Source organism: Wasmannia auropunctata, unplaced genomic scaffold, assembly GCF_000956235.1.
Source record: "Wasmannia auropunctata unplaced genomic scaffold, wasmannia.A_1.0 LD335994.1, whole genome shotgun sequence".
Classification (NCBI taxonomy): Eukaryota; Metazoa; Arthropoda; class Insecta; order Hymenoptera; family Formicidae; genus Wasmannia; species Wasmannia auropunctata.
Genome location: NW_012026896.1, coordinates 671104 through 698724, shown reverse-complemented (window position 1 = coordinate 698724; position 27621 = coordinate 671104). Strand labels below are relative to the sequence as shown.

The 27621-nt window shown below is 37.9% G+C and overlaps 1 protein-coding gene across 1 annotated transcript; it reads right to left on the bottom strand.

The window, feature by feature from the left end:
• Positions 1-78: 78 nt before the first annotated feature.
• LOC105453823 (dynein heavy chain 10, axonemal) lies at positions 79-27616 on the bottom strand. Its single transcript, XM_011696038.1, has 53 exons — positions 26767-27616; positions 26534-26662; positions 26345-26423; positions 26115-26262; positions 25431-25697; positions 25217-25272; positions 24648-24881; positions 24243-24311; positions 23706-24022; positions 23447-23603; positions 22911-23174; positions 20677-22569; positions 20101-20288; positions 19731-20010; positions 19370-19614; positions 18517-19036; positions 17902-18332; positions 17075-17238; positions 16562-16909; positions 16021-16409; positions 15655-15792; positions 15394-15584; positions 15058-15233; positions 14517-14770; positions 13540-14067; positions 13125-13283; positions 12785-13045; positions 12218-12472; positions 11770-12028; positions 11212-11489; positions 10776-11040; positions 10305-10519; positions 10039-10227; positions 9626-9817; positions 8857-9311; positions 8551-8746; positions 8261-8477; positions 7750-8062; positions 7209-7503; positions 6541-6998; positions 5893-6170; positions 5655-5809; positions 4679-5431; positions 4033-4371; positions 3663-3864; positions 3296-3438; positions 3066-3227; positions 2598-2901; positions 1834-2048; positions 1260-1427; positions 972-1151; positions 735-881; positions 79-409 (listed from the first exon to the last, which is right to left on the bottom strand). The coding sequence occupies exons 2-53, from the start codon at positions 26632-26634 to the stop codon at positions 263-265; spliced, it is 14637 nt and encodes a 4878-aa protein (XP_011694340.1). The 5' UTR covers positions 26635-26662; positions 26767-27616; the 3' UTR covers positions 79-262.
• Between the last annotated feature and the right edge of the window lie 5 nt (positions 27617-27621).

The following is a 27621-nucleotide window of genomic DNA, read 5'->3' as shown; positions in this document are numbered from 1 at the left end:
ATCTTCGATATTTGATTGATAAATATTAAAATATTGAACAGAAATATTCTGATATTCTGTTCTTTCTTCTCCCATTAATTTTTATATGATAAAAAATTTATAGAATTATACATAATATTCTTAAAATTACGACAGTTAAGGATAGCTTAATGGTCGTTCGTCTCTATGCTACAACGAATACTGTTAATAAATAAGAAGGTATATTAATACGTGAAATATACTGAAGAATACAGCGATCTCTCGATTTCTCTCGAGGATTGTTTCAATCTGTGTTTAACACTAGGCAAACACCCTGAAGTACCCAATGCGAAATGTGCTCCGGAGTCGCCAAATCTGCCTCGAAGACTAAACCGACACCGAGAGTGCTTCGCCGATTCGATGTAACATATACGGGAGTTTTAAAAGTATTCTGTAACAAGCGTAAAAATAATTATTCATTTTACAAGTCAGAAGTTCTTCATTCAAATTGCAAATTATTTGATTAAATATGCTAAAGCTATTTAAATCGTTTGAAATGAATTAGGAGAAACGGCGAGAGGTACTCTAATAATAATAATGTCTCAGGTATTTTTTGAAATGAATTACGAGAACAGCGAGAGATACTCTAATAATAATTGTAGAAACGGAAAAGGTGTGAACAGATGAATTATTAAATTATTGAATTCACCTGTTCGTACCTTTTCCGTTTCTATAATTATTATCTCTCGCTGTTCTCGTAATTCACATTTCAATACCTGTAACTTCAATCTATGAACTTCAGTAGGTGCGATAGTTAATATTGGCAGCTCTTCAATCAGGACTTTCGGATGCGATCTTTTTAAACAATGCTCCTCGATGTCCCACCTAGCGCCCTCCAAATACAATCCGTGCACGTAACAGCCCTTTAAAGTTTAAAACGACGGACGATAGAGTACAGAGTTGTGATAAAATCTCGTAAAGAGTATAATAAAGCAAGTGTCGTCGGGATTCACCTGGTCGGGTCTCTCCTCTATGTCGTCGGGATTGGAGAACTTGGACACCGTCGTGTAAATGACGGAACGGTCGAGGGGCCAATTGTTCTTGCGGCATGTCATTTGCACGAGAGCCACTAGATAAGTTTCCGGTACGTGCAAGCCGGACAACCAGAGCACCACGGGTTCGTTCGCGCCGGACTATATGGGAGGAGAAAGCATTTATTAGTCATAAACTTAACGTATACGTAGAATTACGGAGTATCGTTGCGAAAACGTTATTCGTGACGACGTTTCGCTTAGTCGCACCCAGTTTGTGTATTGGTCTATCCTCTTCTGAAAGTGGTCCATCCAGCCGGCAAGATTCTTTCGCGTGTCCGGCGCCAATCTGGCCCACTCCTTGGGCAGCATACCGTTATAAAGCGCCACGGAAATGTTCTCCAACATCACATCCATCCCAATCTCACCAGCGATGGCCTATAATTTTATTTCAGATATCAGACACGTTCTTAATTAATAAATAAACTTAGCGGAGAATTATAGAGACCTAACTGTGTTGCCATGAAAAGTGAAAAAAGAAATGTAAATTTTACAAATGTATTACGAGAGGTTCGAAACTTTCTCTTTCTTTAAAATAAATCTATAACAAAATAATTGCATAACGTAATAAAGTGATCTGATAAAGTACCTAAGATTTTAATAAAAACGCTATATAAGGATTTATAAAGATAATAAAAATGCATCTCATGCAGGATCTATGCAATATGTAATTAATTAAATAGTTGTTAATTAAATGTAAATTAAAAGTAATTAAATGTGCATTAAATATAATTAAATTAAATCTATACGTATGACAGATTTGAAACATCGAAAACATATCGACCTTTTTCAATTGATTCAACGTTCTCGTAATCGTTTCTATTAATTTGTTGACTCTCTCCAATTCTTGAAATAGAACGATCGCGGTCGGTGCCGCGGTTGCGCCGAAATTTCTCTTGACCTTACTAATATCGTACAGCATGGGTGGCATCTTGGTCAAGATCTCCCTCGCCATGTTATCGATAAACTCGTCTTTGCTGACACCGGTGACGGTTACGGCTAAGAATATAACGTGTCATTTTATAACATGTCATTACATTGTAATTTATCGGAAAATGCAATAAACTCGAAAGTGCAACTTACTTTTTTTATCCGAGCGGGCTACAAACAGTTTTTTAATAAAATATAAAATTAAGAATTACCATGCTTCTAAAAATTAGTGAAATTCTGCTTTCGAGGACAAAATAACAGCAGTAAACACATATATAATTTGTTATTAATTTAAAGCATGTAATTCACTAATATTCGCATCTCGTAATACCTAATTAAATCTATTTTCAGTGTCTATATCTTGAGAATTTCGCGACTAGAGCACTTTATAAAATAAATGAGCACTTTATTATGGCATATAATCGAACTTTTTTTATACTGGAAATGCTATGTTCATGGAAATAGTTATCAAGTTTATCATCTTATCTTGTTTAAAAATTAATAGCTCAACATATTTAATAGCTATGCCATAATTCCGCCATGCGATTGTTATCATCGATATTGTAGAAACAATGCTTATTGTTAGTAAGACGAGAAAAATATGTAATGTACTCGCACCGGTTTGCGGCTGAAGTTCTATGAGATGCCTCCACATTCCCTTAACTGCCTGCGTAAAGTATCCAATCTCGGCGTTTGGATGCAGTCCGAACACCTCCGGGCTGCCAACCAACGGAAGCTCCTTAATGAATCGCAAGTAATCGTCGCGATCACCTTCCGGCGGTATCACGTAATCGACGATGTCGTTCTTGTAAAAGTGAAACGGTTGGAATTCGTCGAAGAGAAAATCGCCGAAATACTCATCCATATAAGTGTAAGAGACGCGACGATCGTAACTATCTATTACTCTTCCGCCGTACATCACCTGGTTATTTTCGAGCATAAAACACAATAGCTTGTGATCATTCAAAATTTACGCGAAAAAAACGCAGGATGACACCAAAAGTAAGAATATAAATAAAAATTATAGATTATATAAAAATTAAATTATAGATGATTAGATAAGTATAAAAATTAATTCGAACGTACTTCACCAATTAGATACTTGAGGCTATTCCACGGTACTTTAGACTCCTTCGTTGCCAGTGCCTTCGTCAGATAAGTGTCCAAGATAGCAATACACACATTAAAATCTGACTCGTTGAAGTCGTACTTTATATTCCATCCAATTTTGTCGTACTTTCTTCTCTCCTGCGACGTTAAGAGCACTTAATTAAAATTGCTCCGAGGATCAGATGCGCGGTTAAATATTCACTTGCCTGGATAACTGCGTGGTAAAACGCTAGTACGTAAATTAAGTGCTTGTAAAGAGGATGAGGGCAACTTTCCAAGAGCTGCGGTCGCATGTTGAAGTATGTGTTTTGCAAGTTTAACTTCAATCCACTCGGCGGTTCCGTCACCACTGCAAATGAGAATTTCGTTTAAAAATAAACGCCGAAATACAGCCTTGGTTATAAACTAAATTCAAAAATAATTTTATTAAAGAATAATATTTATTTTTATAATAATTTTAATATTTTGTTAGTCCTGGCTATTATTACCGGTTTTTTCCAAAATAATGCAATAAATTGAGAGTACTTTATATTTATGGCCAAGGCTGCACATATAATTACATTTTTATTGTACCTTTTAAAGATTGTTGAAGTATTCCGATCGGAAAATTGGGGATGGGTTCCGTGGTGAGCCACAGGCGAAAGTCAGGATGAGGTTTCTCTATGTTCTCCACGATCTTTTCCAAATTTTTTGTGAAGGACAGCAGCAAGTGGCAATTCTGGAGCATCAGCCATTGACCTCTCGTCATCGCCGTCCCCAATAATTCCATTGCGATCTATTAAATAAATAATTAAAAAAAAAGTTGAATTTAAAAATTTCTTCAAAATGCAGAAAGTTAATTGGCGTGACATCAAAATGCATTAAATTATTCGTCACATTTTGAGCTGGCATGATAGACATTAATTTTATATACGAGTCCGATTACGCATTATTTTCCTCTCACCTTTTCCTGGCTCTGACCGAGCGAGAGATATTTGAACTTTCCCCCGCCGCAGCCGTAGCGATCGGCTAACTTCATCAGCTCCGAAGTGGGATCTGAACCCGGACTTAGGATGAAAACTACAGGCATGGTCGGCGTGCTCTCCTCGAAAATCATGCCGAAGCTCACGTGAGGCGGCGTAATGTACTGCTCGCCCATGATCTCGGTAATGTAATCGATGATACCGCGAAAGACGCGATCCACGCGGAAGCAGCGTATCAGCATCAGCTTCTCGAACGATGTCAATCGCGGACTATAGTCGCACGGGAGCTCCTCCAACTCCGGTGTGTCCGAGTCGTACCACTGAAACAGATAATTAATTATCCTATTAATTGCCGCCTTAAGATGATCCACATTCCTCAGACTTCAATTCGAAGATTATTTCAACTTTCTTATTTTAGGCAAAGCGCGTGTTGAATTTCGAAAGCGTTTGTGGAATATTAATTAAATAGCGATTTTCGGATATTTTTATATATCATCACAGTTTGAATTTCTGAAAGAGAATTGAAGATTTTTAAACATTAAAATTAATTTATTTGATACGGTAATTTGACGTTAAAATACAACATTAAATTATCTGAATAATCTCCGTTTGACATTTTTTGTTTACCTTTTTCCATTCGTCCTCGTAATCTCGTAGCTCTTCCGGGAGCTGTTCGAACTTCTCCGGGAAATCGCTCGCCAGCTTGAGAATATCCTCCCAACCCGACAGCGGCAGCCATCTGGTAGGATTTACTTTCGGTGATTTCTCCAGAGCCACGCTGCCCTTGACGAAGAACTCCAATTGCTTCTGGCTCACGTTGCCTAAGCTCTGCTCTATCTTCACGCAAGTTTGCAGGGAGAACAGTAACTTGTGCCGCGCGAAGATACCAGTGCAGCCGTAATCGTAGACGTTCTTCGTCAGCATCGGAATGATGTGCTTCAGTCGTCTGATGACCACCGGATCTGGCAACGATCTCCTCAGCGAGTGGACGAACACCTCGACGTAGCTGTTCAGAGAGTACTGATACATGGCGTTCACGGTGGCCATGTCGACCAGCACGGAGAACAGAATCGCGCCCCGTTCCGCCACCGGGCGATAGCTCTCGCGAAGTCGGTTTATGTCGACGGCAGTGGCCTCCGCGAGCGACAGCTTCTTCATCACTTCGTTGGCGCTGGACTTGATATTCTCCAGGGTCTTGATCAGTTCGATATTGTCCACCATGCTGCCCTGGTTCACGGTAATCTCGCGCAGAAGGCTGTCTTCCAGTTGCTGCAGCAGATTCTTGTTCTCGCTCGTCTCCATGATCAGCGTCTCGCGCTGCTCCTCGATGTCCGGTCTTTCCGTTCTCACCACCACCGACAGAAGTTGATTCTCCAAACCCTGAGGAAAAGCATCTCGCGAAAATTTATTGTGCAAAGCTTGATATCGAAATATATTTATAAATTCAAAATATATTTCTTAAATTAAAGAAAAGTTATTAGTTTCTGGAATAACTCATAGCCAAGGCTGTATAACGTATAATCTAATAATAATGATGATAATAATAATAATATAATTATGACAATTATAGTCGTATCATAATTGTATCGTAAAGTTAACTCACTGCTGTAGTGACCATGTAATTGATAACGATCGCCTTGGCGTATAAAGCAGGATCCAGCATCGGATTGGTCATTTTCATTGTCAAGTATATTCGAAATTGCGGATCATAATCTACCTCCTTGTCGCCGACAATGACGAAAGTTCGTCCCGCAGCAGCTGTAGAAAGTCAAAACAATTTTTAAATTTTCGCGGTCTGCAATTATCGATTTATGTGAATTTATTTAAATTGCACAACTCACTCTGGATATTTTTCGATAAGACGTTACTCAAAATGGGATCAACCTCATCGACATCTTGGACAAGCACAGGCAGACCATAATTGATCGCCAATTCGATTTGCTTCAAGAAATCCGCGTCCGTAAAAGAGAGGATCTTTAGATTCTTCTTCTCTCTCTTTTTGATCCAATTTAACGCTTGTTGCTGAGGATCGATGCAAAGTGGAAATTTGGATGCTTTCATCGTTAGTATGCCATTTTGCACGGACAGCTCGTCCGGTGGAAGACCTTCCGAGTTCCATCTGCAAATTGCGCTTGAACGTTAGAGGCGCAGCTTCCATATCGCTAAATTATACTAATACATTTGCTAGAAAAAAAAATAGAAGAGCCTCATCTGCAAATAACTGTTAAACTGTCTTTGCATAGCGTTTTACTTTCACTCCTGATTTTTAGAAATTAATCGTGTTTTCTCTCAATTTTTATTTAATCGAAAAAATTATGTGAATTATACAATTATTAGTTTAAATTATTATTATATATTTAATTATATATAGTATTAATTATTTATAATATTATATATAAAATAAATAAAATTATATATAATATTAATTGTATATAGCAATCTGGATGGATATTCTATTATAGTCAAATATATGCAGCAGTCTCGTTTACTTGCTAATTTCAACATCATTGCTCAGTTGCGATTCGAGCTTGAAGGGCGTTGATAAGGGTAACTCCTTGTCCAAGATGCTCCTCTGCCAGTCGCTGTACATTTCGTTCCTAAACTCGTAGGAGAAGGGACCGCTGTAAGCCAGGAAGGACGCTCCAAGCAAGCAATTTCCCGTGATCTTCTCCATGTCGTCTTGAAGAATCTCCAGATCCTTCCGCCATCGTTCGTTCTCGGAGGACAATCCGGAGATGAGCTTATCGGCGGCCGAAAGACGTCGCTGCAGCAAGTCGGTTTCGTCCTGAAGATTCTGTCTCTTGGTCATCGCGACGTCGTACTTCGCGTTCAATTCCCGGAGCGTTTCCTCCAAACGCTTTAATTCCCACTCTTCCTTTTCTAACGCGCGCCTGGCTTTCTCGGACTCCGCTTCGAGCGCCTGAACTCGGTCGATCTTCGGCTTAACCTGAAATCAAAAGTAAATTATTAACGTAGGAATTTGTAATTCATTTATAAAATTAACATAAAATTTTTACATATTAAGAGAAACTGGACCGTGATGATAGATGAGTCTAAAACGCGACGAATGGAGAAAAAAAAAATAAATAAAGATTAAATCAGAATTTAAGCAAAAGTTAACCGATAAATTGTCGATTACAAAATGCTATATGAATACCTCTCTGAAAACGGTACAATAATCCAAAACGGCAAGCACGAATTTGTACAGGCCGTATCCCGCTTTGCTGATGACTTGCATCTGATCCAGTTTGTCCGTCTTCTTCAAGAGCGCCCGCACCGCTTGCTGCTGCCGCAGAGTGATCTCGTCGCAGTTTATCTCCTGCAAGTGCCTCAAGAAATACGGATCGCTCATCATGCCTTTTGCCCCTTTCCACGACACGTCTTTGACGCCCCGAAGTACCGCAACGCATTCCGAAACGATCTGCACCGGTTCGGGCGGAGTGGTGAAGGACCTAAATTGTCATTATCGATTTATTATCGAGTTTGAAATTTCTATTTCTGCGGCACCAGTGATTTAATTGCCGCGACCGTGGTTTGTAGCTTTAATGCATTAATTTCTATACGCGAGTGAATCGTTTTCAAAAGTTGTTTCGCCTTATAAACATTTTTAAAGCAATTTTTGTCGCCTCGTCGGAAATATGTTATGCTGATATAATTTAGATTAAATAGAAAAAAACCAATAATTAAGAATGGTGAACCTTATCTCAGTGATATCCGCTTTCTCGAGGTCGCTCAGCGCGAGTTTGGCCGCGTCGAGAGCCGGCTGCGCTTCCGCTAAGGCGTGCTTGGCTTCCGCTTCCTCTTTGGCAATCATTTTCTTCTTGTCCTCAATTTCCTTCCTTCTCTCTTCTCTCAAATTCTTTTTCTCCAGCGCGACGTCCGTGCTTTTGCCGATAAACGCGAGCAACTGTTCGCAGCCTCTCGTTTGATCATCCACTTGGATTTTTTGCACATCCAAAACTTCATTTAGTTCCGTCAAAGTCACCGAAGCTTCCATGATCTTCTGCAGTCCTGTAAAAAATATTCATTGTACGAAAAAAAAAAAAGGAAAACACTTTATCTGTTTTATCGAAATTAATTTATTCTAAAAATAAAAGATAAGGAGCGGAGAATAAAATTTTTTTAAAATGCTGTTGAATCTATTGATATTTCATTCTTAATGAATATAGTTAAAAGATAAGATAGTTTGTAAAAAGATTTCGCAGCTACCTCCGGAAAGGCGCGCGCAGCGCGAATTTATAAAGTTCTTCTTCTCCACCAATAGTTTCAAATAAGTGTTGATGAAGTCCAGGAAATGCCTCGGCGTGACGTAATTTCGTCGCCTCAGCTTCGTCACAAAGTCCGCTGTATACTGCAATACAGACGTATGTACGTACACGATGTGGCTCACGATCACTTTCTTGTATTCCTGCGGCACGATCGGATTCTGGAAAGCAAAAATAATCTCTCTCGCTTTCTCATTTCATATTGAAACGTTTCCTTCGTCTGCCTTCGCTTACATCTCTGAGAAGAGCGTTCGCTACCGCCACCATGGCCTGCTGCGGCCACGGAAACATCCAGTCTACGGTGGTGTTGTTGATCAAGCCGGGATAATTGCGACATCGCATTCGCAAAGCGTCGCCCGACGGACTCATCGCCAGCGCTATTCGCAAATTCGCCGTGCACGTCTTAGCGAAGTACGACCAGACGCTCTTCCTAGAGTTAAGAATATTTTACTTCAAACATATATTTGAATAAAAAATAAGAATTGGATAAAAAAAATTCAAAACGGAATAAAATCGTTCAAAAACAGCACATCGGCTCACTTTGAGGCATCGAAGCCTGCCTTGATCGCTGCGTCTCTGCAGGAAGAAATGATCATGTCTTTCTCGTCATCGTTGAAGAGAGCCGTCACGAGGCCCGCCGTTAACATGCTGTTCACCAGCTCAAGGAAGCCCTCGTGCTTGATGTGGGCGGACGTGAACATAAACACGACCTTCTTGTTCTCCAGGCCGACCATGTTGTACAGATTCTTCATGTCCTCGCGGAAGAACGCTTCGTTGTATCCGCGACTCAGAATGATCTGGAAGAGCTGATAATTGGCGGCAAAGGACGCTAGTCTGATCACGGATTTCTTGCCGCTGCCGCCCGTACCGATGACGAGCACGTGGCCGCGATGCATCCGAAGTGCACGGTGCACTCTGGTCAGGTGTTCGAGCGCGTCGTTGAAGAGGACCATGTGCAACTTAGCTCTGTTACTCTCGTTATATTCTTCGAAAATCTGGACAGCGTAAAGAGATTTTTAAACATACCACTTCGTTAGTAAAGAAGTGAATAAAAAAAATAGCATAAGCAAAAAGCGAGCATTTTTTAAATAATGAAAGGAAATCGACCTTAAAAATTTTTAGGATCGATTTCTTTTCATTATCTCAAAACTGCTAGTTTTTACTTGTGTTTTTTTTTTCTTAATCAATGTAGCGATATATTTTTCAACATCTTGATTAAACAGTGATGTTGGTCAAATAAAATTTTAGTTTGAATATTAATATAGCATAGAAATAAATCGAAAAAATACATTTAAAGAACAAGCTTGACCTCTAGAAACAAGCTGTAAACCGCCTCGTAGTCCAACAGATCCTCGTAAAACCTAGGCTCAGCTTCGTTGCAGGCATTCCTGAAATCGCCGTAGAGTAACGGGTCTCTTAAACTATATTGAATTATCTCGGGTTCCAGCTCCCAATAAGACTGTATTTTTTCATTCAGATGCTCGATAACCAAATTCTCGTCCTGGAATAACGAAAATTTATTTAAAAATGTACCTTTAATAGACAAGAAAGAGAAAAAATGTAGTTAAAGTAGTGTTTTTGGACCGAAAATTAAAATGTATTACTGTCAGTATAGTCTCAGAAATTGTTTCCGCATTTGTACTTTTTGGCACAAATCACATTTTAATTTTCGCTCCAAGAACGCTTCGAACTTCAACTACATGAGAGAAAAAGGCTTATTACTTGCACGCTAACGAGACGATCGCATATGACTCTAGTGATCTCGTTTCTCCACAGCCTAACAAACTGCTTTACGCCGGGAAAAAAATCAGGATGGCTCTGAAGTAAACCCGCCGTGATTCTCGAGAGATCTCGCATGTTGAAAATATAGTGGAATTTGGACGGTGTCGGCAGTAACTCCTTCCTAACTGTCTGAATGGATATTGCCGTTATGTGGTTGATATGTATTCCAAGAACAAATAATGCTATAACACGTGACGCAAAATTACCTCGTAAAGTTTTAACATCAATTGCACGAGTCCGTTCGCGATAGCCTGAATTTCCTCCGAAAACGTTTGTAGATGTCCGGACAGGATACTCGTGTAAATGTAATTGAGTGTCTCTCTCGTTGGAAAAGTCACATTGTAAACCGAGAACATCGAGATAAATCGCGGATCGACCTCGTTCCTACCGCCACCGGGTTCTCCCATGGCTGCTAAATAATCTACATAGAAAATGCGTGATACAAAGCACATTAATACGTGATTAAATAATAATGTTAAAAATGTTAAAAATATTAATACAATTAATGTCTATTATTTAACTGTTGTAAAAAAATCCTCAATATCGATAAATAATAAAAAATTGATAAAATTGTATAGAAAATTTAACAAAATTGTTGCAAAATAAAATCGGCTTCATTTTTTTTTAAAGCAACAAATATGTATTACTTTTAGAACATTTTGTGTACCGATACTCACAAATATCTTTTAAATATTTCCAATTCAAATCGCGTCCGCGATCGTAAAAGCCGCCCCTCTCAAACAATAGTTTAAGTAATGCTATAGGCTGTTGGGTTCCGTAAATATCCACGATCGGCATATTCATGTCGTCGATGAAAACTATTAATTTCTTCCCGGGCGGCGCTCCGAATACCTCTCGCGATCTTTTCTCCACTACCGATTCGATATTCCTCTGCACATCCATCGAAGTGGTCCTCGAGGAAAAGTTAATTAAGAGTTGTTCCTATTTGTCATAAATGGTTGATAAATATACAATTTTCATGTCTTATTGTATCAGTTTTTTTATACGTATTACATTATTTTATTGGTATGTTATTCGGATAAAACACCATATGTATATATGGAGAATAATTAGGAGTTAAATTAATTTCTTCGATATTTCTTTTTTACTCACGTATTTTTCGGGACTCAAATTCCTTAGAAACTCATGAATAATCGCCGTTTTCGACGTGCCAGTTTCTCCGACTAACAGTACCGGCCTCTCCAGATTGCTCATGAGATCTACGAACCAGGTAGTACGCAGAGTATCGATTGTCTGCACTAAAATATCCGAAAAGTTCTTCTGTCGGTCGTAAAGATACGCCGGTACCAACCATTTCCATGCCATCCAAACCCTTTTCTTCATATCCAGTATATAATCGTACATGGTTGGAAAAGATAAAGGTATAAATCCTGATGAAGTAAACATGCACATTAATTTTTTTTCAGTTAAGGAAAAGGTGCATTATCAAAACTTGACGTTTAATTTATTTTTTGTATTTATGAATTTATTTAAGTTAATTAGGCCGAAATAATATAATATAATATATATATATATATATATATATATATATATATACCTATATAAATTCACGTAAAAATATCATTAGACATCAAGATCCATTTTAACCAAATAAGGTAAAACTCTTTTCGTTTATTTATATTAATTTATTTCTCTTTATTAATATCTTACTAGCAGTCGCGGGTTTATCGGGTGTGTCCTCTGCTGATAAAAATCCGCACGTCTTCTTTATGTATTCATCGAATCTGGAGCGTGCCTTGTCGACAATAGACGCGCCGAATGACCAATAGCACGCTTGAATGTACATCGCCTCCCAGAGCTCGTCTTTCGTCACCAACAAATCCTCTTCCTCGATTTCTGATTTTTTTCTTGCCAGTTCGTTTTTCAGTGACGACAATAAACCATCAAATATATAGCAGAATTGAGTTACCTACAAAAGCCATGTAAAAAGTATCAATAGTAAAAAAATACAACAGAAAAAAATTAGAATTCTAAAATTTTTAATTAAATACATGAAGCTTTTATACTCTTCTCTCATTTTCTACAAATGTAGTAAAATGAATTTAATTTTCATAACAATCATTCTTACCCACAAATCGATAGTCAATTTAGCAGTTACCATATTGAGTCTGGTTTGCGGTATAATAGTCCGAAGCGGCTCGACTGCTTGATGTCCTAACATTCCTTCGGTAATGAGCTTGAGTGGGCCGTGCACGTATTTCTCGCACATTTCTCGAAGAAAATCTTGATCGACTTTGCTTTTGGCTCGTATCCATTTGTCCATGTACGGCTGGTAGCCCAAGTTCTTCGGGTCCACATAGACCATACCCGCTCTTGAAACTGTCGCGGGCGAGGCGTACTGCAAGTCGCCTACCTTCAATACAAGAGCCAATTAATTATTTAAAAAGTGTCTGAACCTTTAAACTTATTATTTGTGAAAATGTCCTTTCTGTAATTTAATTTGCTTGTTATACTCTTAATTTTTTTTGCCGTGATTTATTTCAGAACTGTTGTTAATTTTTTTATTAAATTCTAGTCAAATTATTTATACTGTAATTTTTATGGTAAAAGTAACAGTAAAATTAATTGCAAATACACAGTGCTGTCTTAAATAGCGAATTAATTTTTTAAAAACTTGAATTGCCCTCACAATACAGTAATCGATATTATATCCGCATTGAGCTACCTCGAAGAGCAGACTGCAGTGATTCTGCAATTTAATCCTCTCTTGATTGGCCAGAGTCAACAGCTTGTTGTCGTCCATTACCGAGTTCATGTTTTCGATCCATAACGCATCGACGTCCCCATCGAGAAGTATGTATCTTCGTTCATCCTTGCCGGGATCCAGCGGTCGATTAATTTCGCGAAAGATACTGCTCAGAAGACCGTCCGTCCAATCGCGCGTCGTAGGTTCCAGCGTTCCGTACAATTCGATAACCGTGCAAGCCTTCAAGAAACGCGACGATACAAAGAGATCTTTACTATAAAGATTAACAATGCTACTGTTACAATTAATTGTTATTCACCTTGGGATTCAAAATGTGTAATTTCGTGGGTTTACCAAGATGCGTCTGCGCCCTGCAAAGAGTTTCGATTACCACCGTCTTACCACCGCCGGTGGGACCGATGACCATCGTCGAATGCCTGATCATCATCACTTCGTGTAACTGAATGACTTTATCAACCTGGCAATCAAGTTATTATTATTTTTACAAATTTTGTTAATTCGAAATCTATTATATAAATAGATATGTATATGCGACGCGTTAAGGAGGTCTACATTATCGAGCTGAACCTCGATCGCAAGCCGAGCATCTATATTCACATTATTGAATCGAACTTTGTAAAGAAATTTCAGCTAAAAGCTCGTATCTAGGGTCAACTCGAGATTTAGCTCGATAATGTGGATCCTCCTTTAGAAATTTCGAGGACGCTATTTACTTGCTCAGGTAAAACAGTATAGCCATGTTCTTCCAACATCGCCTCGACCGCCTTGTTGAAATCCGGATAACGCGTTCTGGGACAATCCAAGTCGGGAAACAGATCCCTGATCAGACCGAGGAAGAGCGGCACGTCGTCGTACACAAACTTAGGTAAGTTCATGTCTCTGAGGGCTCTCATCAATACGACGTTCTCGGGCAAATCCTCGGAAGTCCTCTTCAGCTGGCCGGCCATGTTAAGCACCGATTTAAGAGCTCTCAGACCGAAATCGTAGTGCGTTTGCTTGCTCAGCTGCTCGTTCGCCAGCTTATAGAGAACAGTCATCTTCTTCGCGAGTACTTTCGCCGTCAGAAAACCGGCGCTGAAAAGCTTGATCTGGCAGATTAACTCGTTGTCCGGCACAATGCAGACCACTGGTCTAAAGAGGGCTTTAACGGACTCCGGTAACTCCGTACGACCGGCGTATCCTGGATTCATGGTGATAAAGATCCCCACTTTCGAGTCCAACACGATATCTTGTTCCTCAAACTTTTGGAGAAATTTTTGTCATTATAGGTCACAATATAAATTGGAACGTAATGTAGGAATTTATATTTAATGAAAATTTATTTATATTTATCATTGTGGACAAAATAATAAAGAAATTAATATAATCACATTTGATAAACAACATAGATTTGTGTGAAAAATTGAGAAGTATATTAGAACTAACGTAGACTTAAATTAAAAGAATAGAATTTTACAGAAAAATAAAAAAAAGTTTGAACCATTGCAACAAACATATATACGATAATTTTTACAATAATCTCTAAATAAATACAAATTATTATAGAGCTTATTTATATATATTATATATATAGAACGCTCTCTTCTTTTATTAAAATTATTCCATTAATTTATGAAGAAATTTCTCATATAATTGTAATTACAAATAATCGTATTATTTTTGTACTTTCCAGTTTCAATGGAATATATACCGTGAATCCTTGAGCTTTAACTTGCAGTGCCGAGCGTATAGTTTGCAGCTGGGTCGAAATAACGGAGAGAACAGAGCTGTCGATACGATTAAACTCGTCGAAGCAACCCCATGCCCCGCACTGAGCGAGACCGCCCAGAATCTTTCCGATCGTGATGTAATCCATTCCTTCGCCGCAATTAGTCACGATGCATAAGAGCCCCAGAGCTTTTGCTAAATCTTTAACCGTCTCGGTCTTTCCGGTTCCAGCAGGTCCTTAGTATTAAAAATTAAGAAGACTCAGGCTTTTGTAAGCTATTACTAAACCATTATATAATTGAAATAGAAATAAAAGTTAAAAATACAATGCGGTTTTGCGCATAATATCTTCGAATCCCATGTAATACTTCACTTTCTTTAACATATTTCCGCATTTATAATTTCAATGCTTTCTAAATTTGTTTTATCGTGACTGGGCAACATTTAAGATCGATGAGAAGCTATTAGACTTGACTCATACTCGAGAAATTTGCAACTCTGCCACATGCATATGCATAACATACCCGCCGGTGCACCGCCTAAGTGCATCGAGAGGGCTTGTGTGATAGTGAGGTATATTCTGTCAGTCAGAGGCGTAATGACCAATCTGCCATTAAGGCCCATATACTCGTAGCCATATTCGAAAGTGCCTGTGCATTGATTCATCCATACATTGTCCAGATCATGAACCCAGTAAAATCTACATACAAAAATAATTCGTCGGATAATAATTATAAAAGTAAGTAATAATACTTTTATAATATTTATTAATTTTTTATATAAAATTGTTATGATTATTCAAATAGTATTGTTTAATATCAATTATGGCCAAACGCTATTTTTACACAACAAAAAATTACCTCAATTGGCTCTCCCATTCAAATTCTGTGGGATCTACAATGCTGTCTCTGACAAAGCCTTCGATAATATCGCGAATATGCACGTCGATGGTCAAAATCATGTCAATCTTCTTTCTGTCATTATTTGTAAGCGTGCCGGTACCCATCAGTGTCACCACTTCGTTCAGTTGAGCGTTGAGTTGTTGTAAATACTGCATATATAAGAAAGAAATATTTTTTTATTCACGATAACAGACTGTATTCACAATTTGCACGTCTTACCTCTTTCATTGCGCGTTTATTCCCCTGGGATATTTTATCGAAAACATTCTCGACTTCTGCGGTCCACCATATCTGATTGGCTGCGAGAATCATCATTCCTTGAAACTCGAGTATCCACTCCGTTCTCGGCCTTCGCACCTATGTTTATAACTGTAGCTTTATGACTTTTATATAATGTTATAAAAATTATAAAATGTACAATTTTTAAAAAAAGAAAATTTTAATTTGCCAATTAGAGAAAGTTATTATCTCTAAGTGATACGTTGAAGATTAATACTCTTTCAGAAACTGAAAGAGTATAAAATGTTTTAGAAAAAAATTTTTTCCTGAAAAACGAAGGAATAGAGGCAATAATTTAATGTTAACCTTGCCGTAATTGTAGACCGCCTTCTTTGTCAAATATCGATTCGATCTCTTCATTTCTTCGAGTGCCAAACCCATCCAGATTTCGATCTGATCTTCCGTCGACACGGGATTCCTGAAATCCATAACTTCTCTTTCGCATGATACGAGGGCCGTGGCCATCAGTCGACCCATGCTGTCTGACAGTGCGAACTTATCGAGATTATCGAACATCTTTCCCACGTATTCCTGAATTGCCACAGGATTGCCACTGCCGAGAATGCCCAGCAGTTCGTCGTCGCTAATGAAATTGAATCTCGGGAATATAACGCGTTTGTTGCGCAAATAATCCGTCAAAGATTTTTGGCACTTCTCGAGGGCCGCTATCATGATTTCAAACTCGTCCTTTCTACCTAAATATTAATATAAATTTAAGAAATAAAGAATTATTTAAAACATAATTAATTTTTTCGGATGTTTGTTTTATTTGATCTTTTTTGCATAGTTTATATTTTTTTAAATTCAGCTTAAATAATTAAAAGACACATTGATTTCTCTTGAATACCATAAATCGTGCAACATTCCAAAACATTGAGTCGCTTCGACGTGTCAGTCATGATTTTTTGGAAGGCTTGATCGATATCATCGAATCTCTTCGTCTCGTCCGGCAACTGCAAGCGAATGTCGCCGCCCACGAAAATGCCCTCGAGATACAGCCACTTTTGTTGAAGGTCCACCCACACTTCCAGAACTTCGGAGATCGTGTGCATCGTGCGTTCCCATTTTTGTACGACGTTGAGAAACGGCCCGATGAATTGCGAGGCTGCCATGCTGTGCACGGTCAACATGTTGTCTTCGAGCACCAGATTCAATTCGTCGAGTGGTCCAAGAATAAAGCCGCGGTCTTCTATGCCTGAAAAATGCAATGAATAATTGTAGGATTATGCAATATCTTTCTTGCAATTAATTCCTCATTTTTGCGACTCTGATGAAATATTATTTTATTAATTTAATTTAATTCAAGTCTTATTTACTCGCATTATTTATCTATTAATAATTAGACGCAGATTTTTTTAACCTTTGTAATGTTTTATCATGTTGAATTCCATGGATTTCCATACTTCAGCTAATTCTTTCACGCCTCTTTCTATCGAAAGCTCTTTCACGGCATACATTACAATATCTTGTGCGATATCTTGATACTTTCCCAACTCCATAGCGAACATATTTTCTAAAGTGAATCTGAAATGATCCAATATTCGTTCTATCATATTTATGTACTCGAAGCGAATGTATTGTGTGCGGCTTGAAGGCTTACCCCTCTATGGTAAAAGATTTTTCTTGCGCCATGTTTATATCACTTAAAAATGTCTGTATAATTAATTATATTTTTACAGGATAAATATCAAACTACACGCACTTGAGTGAGTTTACATTAGCCATTAACAATTGATTATGTCTCTCGTCACGATATCTATAAAAATAATTTTAAAAAATTAGAAAATAATATTCATATATACTTGTTAATTTAACTGAAAAATTATACATTGATTATCATTATTACTTTGGAACACAACTCATATTTTACAGTGGCAACGTTTACTATGCACGCAAATAAGAAAAAATATAGATTTGCTCGTATATATTCAAAATTCATAAATATTGCACGTTTAGTTATAATTGCATGTACTACACAAATAAAAATAATATAGATGACATCAATATTTAGATATAATAAAAAATACAAAAATGCTCGCAATTGTCACAATTCGCATGTATAATAATCCTTCTATACGCTTATACATATGTTATTTCTATCATCTTTCTTGCAATTAAAGTCGCAGTCCACCGCGTTTATATCGCACTTATAATAAGCACTCGCTTAATTATTCGTCATCCGCACACCTGTCCGGGTCCATATCGAAATACTGTCCGGTCCTTCTCATCAACTCTTGCCAATGTCTCTCGCGCATAGCCTCGTTCTTCAACTCGATGAAGAGCGGCACCGAGTTCTTGAAGTTCCTCATATTGGTCTCCACTGCGTGGCCGACGTTCATACTTCTGATGGATTTCGGCAGACGTCGGAACTCCCGTATGAAGTGTTCCATACCATCGATGAGCTGCTGTGGATTCAAGTTCACCCAGAGAGTCTTCGCCCAGACTTCTCGCGCGTTTCTCTGCTCCTTGTAGAGATTGTACAGCACCTCCATGCCATCGTATTCCGTCTTGATTTTGAGGAGAGTTGAATAGTCGGAGGACGGTAGGCCGAACAAGTTTTCTAATTTTATCAGATCCAGCCGCCTTTCCTCGTACGTGTTGATCAGCTTGCCATATTCCTGTGAATAAGAACGAAAAAATCTCATAATTTCTGACTTTGTTCTTATCGAAGATACGATATCATTTGGAAAATTTAGAAAAGAATAATCAAAATTTGAAACGGAGAAAGAAGTTTAGAAAAGTGGTTTTAAGAAGATAATCGCGTAATTATTGTTTATAAATATTTTTTAAAATTTCACATACATCCATTTTCTTCAGTCCGAGCTCGAGATCGTCCTCGACGCTTCCGGGACCGAGGGCCTCAAACTCTTCAGCGAGTATCGCGGTTTCAGCCAAAAACTGTTGGATCTGCTCTTGAGTTAGCTCGGAAAATTTGTCGCTAGTGGCTTCCAAAGTCAATTGCCTGTAGAGCGCTTCAAGGTACAACGACTCCCAGTCGCGTTGCAAATCATACGCCATCGCTTCGTCCGACGAGGAGTAGACGATCCCGTGGGCGCGCACAGTTTGAAAACACTCCTGATAACAGAGAAACTGCATCTCGGCTTGAATCGCCGTATTTTTCACGTCGGAGATCGCCTGCATAATCGACACAAAACGATCCAGCCCCGTGACCACCAGCTCGATATCGCCGCGAAAGGTGTCGATTTGAGTTTTCAGCTGGTTCATAGCCAATACAGTGTCGGAGAGAAGATAATTCCCTAAAACCTGCTTCCATTCTTTCGCTTGACGCTCGATGCTTGATAAAAGCGGTTTCAGGTTGAGCCTTCGAAAAGAAAGGAGCATAAATCAAGGTACAACAGAATTAAAAATAGAAAGTTAAATTTATTATAGTATATTTTGGATTTTTGTTAATATTTTTCCCTTACTAGAATATTTTTCCTCTAAAAATTTAATTGTCAAAATTGTTAATATTCTCTCCTAGAAAATTGATAGGAATAATTACTTATTTTGAGTATTATAGTCAAAGTGCTTTTAACAAATAAGTAATTATTTAGCCTCTCCAGCATTAAATTATTATAAATGTTTTCGTTAATTGAAAGTACGTGAAATTTCACATTTGCATAAAACTAAAATATTAAATCGATGCCGTCTTTACCGTACACTGTTTATATCGAAATAGGACGACATGTCTTCGACTTCCTCCAGAATGCCTTCGTAAAACGTAAACTTCTCGTCGTATTGTAAAAGCGTCGGTTTCGTCGACGCGAATTTCTCACAAGCCAGATTTTTATCAAATGACCACAAGTTGCTGTATTTCTTCCATCTATACAGATATCGCCAGCATTCCGCCGAGATCTTATACGCCGTGTCGTGAACCACTTTCACGAGCTCGTTAATTATCTGCAGTAATTTTAAATCTTAAATTGCATTCAAGCGCGTTAATGATAAATTTGTTGAAACACATTTATCGTTAAATTTAATAAATCGTGATGTTACGTGAAAATCGATTACTCAACTCGAACGCTCATCACGTCCTCGAAGAAACTGAAAGTGACTAAATTCTCCGAGAGCTCTCTTCTCATCGGCTTGCACTCCAAACAAGTTCCATTCATCCACCTGGAGAATCCTTTCAGTCTTTCGAGCAAATCTCGCACATCGTGACAAATGGTGCTGAAGATCTCGTTGGGTGCCGGACGTAATATCACTTCGGACGTTATTAATAACGCGTCTGCTTGGAATAGCAGTTTAGTGTTATTTAACATTTTGTTCAAAACTTCCATGTTTCTTACCATACATCTAGAAAGGAGACCGAACGACATTTTGACAAAATAAAGAACTGATTTAAATGCAATTATCATTTTTTCCGATAAAATAAAAGATGTGTACATTATAAAGGCGGCGAAAATTTTCTTTTCGTATTTTTCGTACAAAAGCTGCATGGCTGGATTTGTCCCAGTCGAAGTACCCAACACTATGCTTTCCAGTTTCACAAGCATCGGACTAATCGATTGATAAGTCTTTAACATCGACGACACTAACTCGGATCGGCGATTTTTTATTTCCATAAAATAACTCTATAAAAAAGGATATTTTTTAAAATCAAATTAATATTAAATTAATTAATATTTGATTTGATTTTTTAAATAAAATATTGAGTTTTGAGTTGATAAGTATAAATTCTCAATTATACAACTTTGGTACAAGTTTATAGTGGTTTTATAACCACTCTCAATTTATCGCATTTTCTTGGAAAAGACGGTAATAAAAGCTAAAGGGCAAAGGCAGACTAACAAAATTGTTATAAAAATACATAATTTTTTAAATTTACTTTTCGTTAAATATAGAACATTTCCATCAATTTGTATTTTATATTTATAAGACTGTATACAAAAAGACTGTATCAAGACTGTATATAAAAGAAAATTTATAATAAAATTAGTACAATATTAGTACAATACCTACCTGGCAGGGCAAGAGAACCTCTGCGTCAGCGACTTTCTTCTTCGTGGAAAACAGATGGTACGATTGTAATTCAGATTCTATTCGGTTATCAAGCTCCTTCTTTATCTGATTGACTTGCTCGACGATAGACTGCAAGTTTTTCAATATTGTATGACAGGCGGCCGCATAATCCGAGATGCTCAGGGAATTCCAATTGAACCGCGTCACTCCAGGCTGAATGTTCTTCTCGACATCCTCTAGCGTCTGCTTCAGCAGTTGTATGTCCGCTCGGTCCAGCGTATCCAGGATGTTGTTATAGTGATCGATCATTTTCGTGGTGGTGTCGATATCCGCTCTCAGCCGATTCTTTTGAATGCCAACGTCTCTGATAGGCGCCGGCAATTCGAAACCCAACTGCTCCATCAGCTCCGCCTCTCTGATGACCTCGAACACCTCCCAGTCGAAGTTGATCTGAAAGCGCAGCTGACACTCCACCAGAATGGCGCCGCTCATGAACTCCGGCCAGGTGATCTTCGCGCGAGCGAAGTCGTGCTTGTCAACGGACACGGTCGAGGTTTTGTCGTCCTTCAACGAAGATCCTCTGGTGTCGGCCTTCATTTCCGCGCGTGTCTGCATCATGGAAATGACTCTGGAGGCGGCGCTTTCGACCTCAGCGCTCGGCTTCGAGATCACGCCGTGATCCATCTTCAACAGGGAGTCAGGCGGAGTCGACAGAATGGAAGCCGCGTCCTTGCCCTTCATCTTCGACGTTACATGAAACAGCTGAAGGTCCTTCGCGAGTCGCTCCTTGTCCGGGAAAGTCAAAGTGGCCGGAGGCTCCCGTTCCACTCGTACTATCCTCAGCACGCTCTTCCTCATGACGGTGGTCACCGTGAGCAGCGCCTTATCGAGCCACGCGTTGAACTTCGCTTCTTCAAAATTCTTCAGCTGTTTCGCGAGATCGAAGTACTGCTTGAACGCGACCAGTTTCAGCTCGCTGTGCTTCAGCTCGCCCACCTGTTGGAATATCAGCACCGGTCCGCGCAGCCTGTGGAACAGCTGTTTCACCCAGAAGATCGCACCCGCCATCGGCGGATGATACGTCAGCAACGGCGGATGGCGTTTGCCATGGTTATATATGCTCTCCACGATGTTGATCTCCTTACTGAACTGCTGCATGATGATGTCGAATTTTCGGAGCAGCTGACGCTGAATCGCGGCCCGGGTCTTCATCCTCTTAAACTTAAGTAGCATCTCCAGCGAATTCTCGGCGTTGATCAGCACCATGAAGCACTCGTCGATGTAGAATTTCGCCTGATCTTCCAGAAACGTCACCTGCTCGTAGAACCACGCGGTTAGCGCCTCCCAGTTCTCCCTGTTGAACACATTGAAGATATCGAAGTCGGCCTCTTCGATCGGCACGACCAGCGCGTCCACTCGCTTCACCACGGCGTCAATCTGCGCCGGATCGTCTATGATGGACTTCAGATCGGGCCCGAAGATATTGTAGAAGTCCTGCAGGACACCGGCGATTTTGTGAAGGTCGCTGCACACCTCGGCAATGTACTCCGTGTTTTGGAAGAGGCGCTTCTGATCGAACTCCCAACGGGCACCCTTCCCCGACAATTCGATGTCCTGTCTGGTCTTCAGGTACGACCGTTTCCATTGTCTCAGCATCGCGCTGGCCATGCTCGTCCTCTCCAGAATCTCTTCCAGAGACTTTTTGAACAGCAGGGTAATCGCTAAATTCTGTTTCACATTAGCGCAGAGCTGCCACGATATCCGATCCATCAGTAGCATCATCCTCTCTTCACGGCAGTAATAACTCGACAACACCCAGAGCATTCGCAATCCCTCCATCAGCGAGGGCATGCACTCCGATATAGACTCGAACGAATCCGATTCGGTAATCAACTGCAATGTTGATAAACAATCAAAGTGTATTATTAAAATATTTGTATGAATTCTTTAAAAGCATATTCTTTCATTCATTTAAAATTAGCTTTTCTTTAAAGATTTATTTGGCGCGATATATTTTCAATTGTTTAATTTTTCATATTTAAAATAAGTCTTTATTGGTTAATTTTATCCTTGAATTACAATTTGCAAACAGATTTTTGTATATTTATAAAAGATCTATATAAATATCTGAATATTTTCTAAACTGATTTAAAAACACATCTAAAAATATTTGTCTTAACATTTTAATATCGTACGTTATTACGATTGAAATAAATAATTTTTGAAATCTTTACCTTAAAGTATCTCAACAAAGTTTGAATAAACTTATTGTTGTCCCTGGCTTCGACATAGTGCTTCCAGAGCTCGGTCTGGAAGTAGTGAAAGCTGGAGGCGATCGGCGAGACTGCTTGTTCTAAAAGAGCAAGAATTCTCTTAACGATGGGCATTTTTAACTGTTCAACCAGCATCGTTAATCTAGTTTCGCAATCCTGCCAGTATTGATACTCGGCTATCGGTCCCTTCCCCGGAAGTACTTTGCTCTCGTAAGACTCTATTATCTGAAATACAAAAATAAAATAAAATGTTATGATATGTGATTGTTATTAATCTATTTTTTAATATACATGAACAAATCATTTTAATTATCACGATTTATATATTTTTTAATATTCATGAACAAATCATTTTAATTATCATCAACGTATGTCACTATGTCAATTTTGCATATTTTTAAGATCGACAATTTAGAACGCTGCATGTATCGCAAGTAATCCAAAATGATAGACAAATTACACAAAAAGTATTGCGAAAGAGAAATTAAATTACTCGCCTTCAGTATATGTTTTTCCCATGACATAACTACATCCTCCATTTGTTCAACAATGTCCTTATTCTTCAGTAACATATCGTCTGTTATTGTAGGATCGTTCAGCTCTGAAATCTTCGGCATTGTCAGCAAGATATCGCCTTCGACATGCTCCAACGTCCTATCGTTACCAAAATCAAAAAGCTATTAGTATAGAAGAAGAAAATTCAAAAATGGATACGGTAATATTTCTCAATCTTTGATATAAAACAATGAGACGAACCACTCCGTCTTCTCGATTAATTTATCAAGATAATCTAAAATGTCTCTCTTGATCTGCTCGGTCACTGGTTTTCTTATTTCCTTCGAGCTAACTGATTTGCTGGACTTGGACTCCGAAACGGACAATTCGGATCTTTTATCGAGTCCTTTCAAACTTGACTTCAGCTTTCTATTCCTTGGGGTCTCGTCCTGCAAAGTGGCCATGGACATTGCGGTATTTTCATCGTCTCCCCCCCCCTTTTTTCTTGCCGCCAGATCTTGTCGGGATGCTATACTGGACGCTGTCACGAAATGGGACGGTCTTCTCAACACTGATCTCTTTAACAAAGGATAAAAATCTTGAAATCATTTATTAATAATGTATTAATTTATTATTTATCTGAATTAATACGTGTGATGTACAAGAGAGAGAGAGAGAGAGAGAGAGAGAGAAAAGACAACGAGAAAGGAATTTAAAATCTTGTAAAGAATATTGTTAAATAATATTTTATATATTTAAAACTCTCGTTAGCGCAAATGTTAATTTCGCGACACTTACTCTCTTCACTTCCCATCGCTCGCGAATATCCGGCGTTCTGAACTGATTTTCCACCAGTGGTTTAAATACCTATAGCGTTTAATTTTTTACACATTAATTCAATTACAATTTAAAACATTTCAATATACTATATCTAATGCAATATATTATTCTTGAAATTATGACACTGAAATTTTTGTGTTTTCCAAAAACTCAGCTATTATATTTTCATAATTTTATAATCAAAATGTATATATAAGGGTATCTAAAATGTATTTATACGAAAAAAAATAATAACGTTTAAATGTGCGGTGCTATAATTTATTAGGATAGCTCGTAGTTGTAAAAGAGGCGTAACAATACGATCGACTAGATAAAAAAGGATTGTTATCAGAATCAATCGCGATTATGTCGAACAGTGCTTACGTCGATTAGTATCATATTCAAAGATAACAGGAAGTTCCTGCCGAGCGAGCCGACCACCAGGTAATTCGTGATCTCGTCGAGGCACTCTTCGTAGGTATCGAAGGAGGGTATACCCTCGTCGCCAGTGCGCATAAAATAGAAGAACGTGACATCCTGCAGGTCGGTTCTACTGCCGTCTACTTGGCCGGATATCATGTGAAGCACCGGTATCTGACGAACTTTCTCCACCATTTTCTGCAATTGCCATAGATCGCGTAGTTTACGATCGGTTACTCAACGTCGGTACGCTTTAACTGCGGTTTAAATCGATTACTACATTGTCTCCTTCTGAAGCTAGAACTGAAGGAGACAACGAGTCGGTTGAGCTATAGGATTAACTGTCACTGGTGAAATCAAAGCTAAAGTTAACGATCGCTCGTGATTGGGTGTTCTCTTTCTTAGCGAGGTGAATTTTTTCCTTGTATACAGAATTAATTGTTTAAAATGATAATAATAAATGACTCAGATATAGTTATTGCTATGATTTAATTATAGTTATAATTCAAATATTATATTTAACGCGGATTAACCTTCGTTAAAACGTATTTGTCCTCCTCCCCGGGCGGTGGTCCAACAACGGAACTGTCTGAAGAAATTAACTGATTATTATATGCCATTTATGTTGCGTTGATAGAAAAGCAATTAAAATAAAAAATTAGCATTTTTGACTCGGATTACGTTTCTAGTAACGCAATAATAGATGTTCAATACAAATAAAATCTGTACGAAATTATAGAAGCTGACCAACAGACACGCTTTTCAAATCTGCCTTTTTTTTAGGATAAGTGGGAAAATCGCCACTGCCGTTTTGCTCTCCATCGTCTTCCTTCTTCTCTTCCTCCTCCTCGCTGGACTCTTGTGCACTGGGAGTAGGCAACGTACTGATGCTCGTTGCCGTGCGACTAGCAACTGAATTGGTATCCGTTTTGTCTTTAGCTTTACCTCTTTTATCCTTTTTCGCGAATCTTTTATCTTTTTTCCTTTCGTCATCGTCGCGTTTCTCCACTTTTCCTAATGTTATTAAAAAATGTCATTTTATGAAAGATTGTTTTTTGTCTGACTAGAAAGTTTCTAAAAATATTACGCTTACGAAATACTGCACGCTTTCATTAAGCATGATGCGTTTATGCATAGAGATAGCTTATGATTTTTATGCAAACCCCAATTACTTATTATTATTAAACATACCAACCATTTATCAATTATTTTACCGATTATTAATTTAAATGTTTAGCATTATTTGTATATTAATATAATATTTAAAATTTTTTAACAAATATTACAAAGTGTGATTTCTCGTAGATGTACAATTTTGGCGAATTATAAGATTTTTGAAAAAACATCTGATAAATTTGAAACACACTCTCTCTCTCTCTCTCTCTCTCTCTCTCTCTCTCTCTCTCTCTTTAAAAATACATTTTATCTTACTTTCCTCCCACACTGAAACCTCCTCCTGAAATACTTCACTGACGTAAGTTTTGTAGAAGAAAATCAGTTTCTTTTCTAGATCTGTCACTCCAAACAAGTCTAATATGAGAAAGTTGAGTAACTTATCCTCGAAATATCGATTATTCGCCTAATATTAAAGATAGATATTAATTTTAATCTTTAAATTATGCATCAAGAAAGATATATTACGTAGTAATTCAAGTAATTACGTTAATAAGTTTGTCGAAAAGATGTTCGTGGCCCGTCAGTCCGAGAAATTTCAAAATTCGATCGCGAATCCATCTTATTCTGTTTTTAATAAAACGCCATTTAATACATTTCAGGAACAACACAAGCTTCACGAATAATAATATACTCAATGTTAATACAATACAAAAAATTTTATTAATTGTACATACCGATAGTCCATATACGAAACAGACAATTCATCTTTTTCGCTTAAACTTTTCTGTTCGTCCTCTTGCCTCTTTTCATCTTTCTCATTAATATTTTTCTCCATGTTTATATGTATATGTCATCGAAAAATGCTATTTAAAATTTCTTTGTTATATAGTTAATTTAATTAATATTAATTACCTTTAATTACGATTAATTCTTTAAAAATAAGTCATATCTCGGAATGCTTAATAACCTTGTATCTTTCACTCCGAAATAATAGGATCGTACTTCACACGATTTATTTCGTCCATGTTTTTATATAGGTAATATTTCAGTTCATTTCTTTAAAAGCTTACATTGAAAAGATCGATACTGTTTTATTTACAACTGATTGGAGAAATCGTTATACTGTTCTTCAGTGTTTAATGCTTCTCGACTTAATTGAATCGCCTTTGAAGAATACTGCACGCTGCACGGTGAGAAACTTGGACGCCGTCGCCGTTGCCATGGTGAATAAACGCTCTTTCGATGTAGGAGTATGTACAAGGTAAGGGTAAGTATTTATTGATTATACACAGTAAAATTCGTATAACGAGACAGATTTTAGTTTCGAAAGAAAAGAGAATGCGGAGAACCTTGGGGTTAGACGAGATACAAAATAATCGCAGTGTTACGTATGTTCTCCCGCACTCACATCGGATACACACATTGTTACACATACACGCTGTTCTCTTATATAGATGAGCAAGACACCGTTTTGTAAAATATTACGAGTGTTCATCGACGCTCATTATCGCGAATAAATCGACAATAAAATCCATTTTACAAGGTCTATAAACGTCTTATCTATATGGTCACAATAGAAAATACATATATATTTTGGCGTAAAAAAAAGTAATTATATATGCATGAGTTCAAACATGCGTAAATAACATTCCATTTTTATCGTATTAACTAAACTTCTCTTGATTAACAATCTCTTGATTAATACGAACGAAAGGTTAATGTATTTTCAAATGCATATCTCACTATTTACTTGAAGAGTAACATAATATATATTATATTCATAATATTATTACTTCAATATTTGATATTTAAATATATAAAA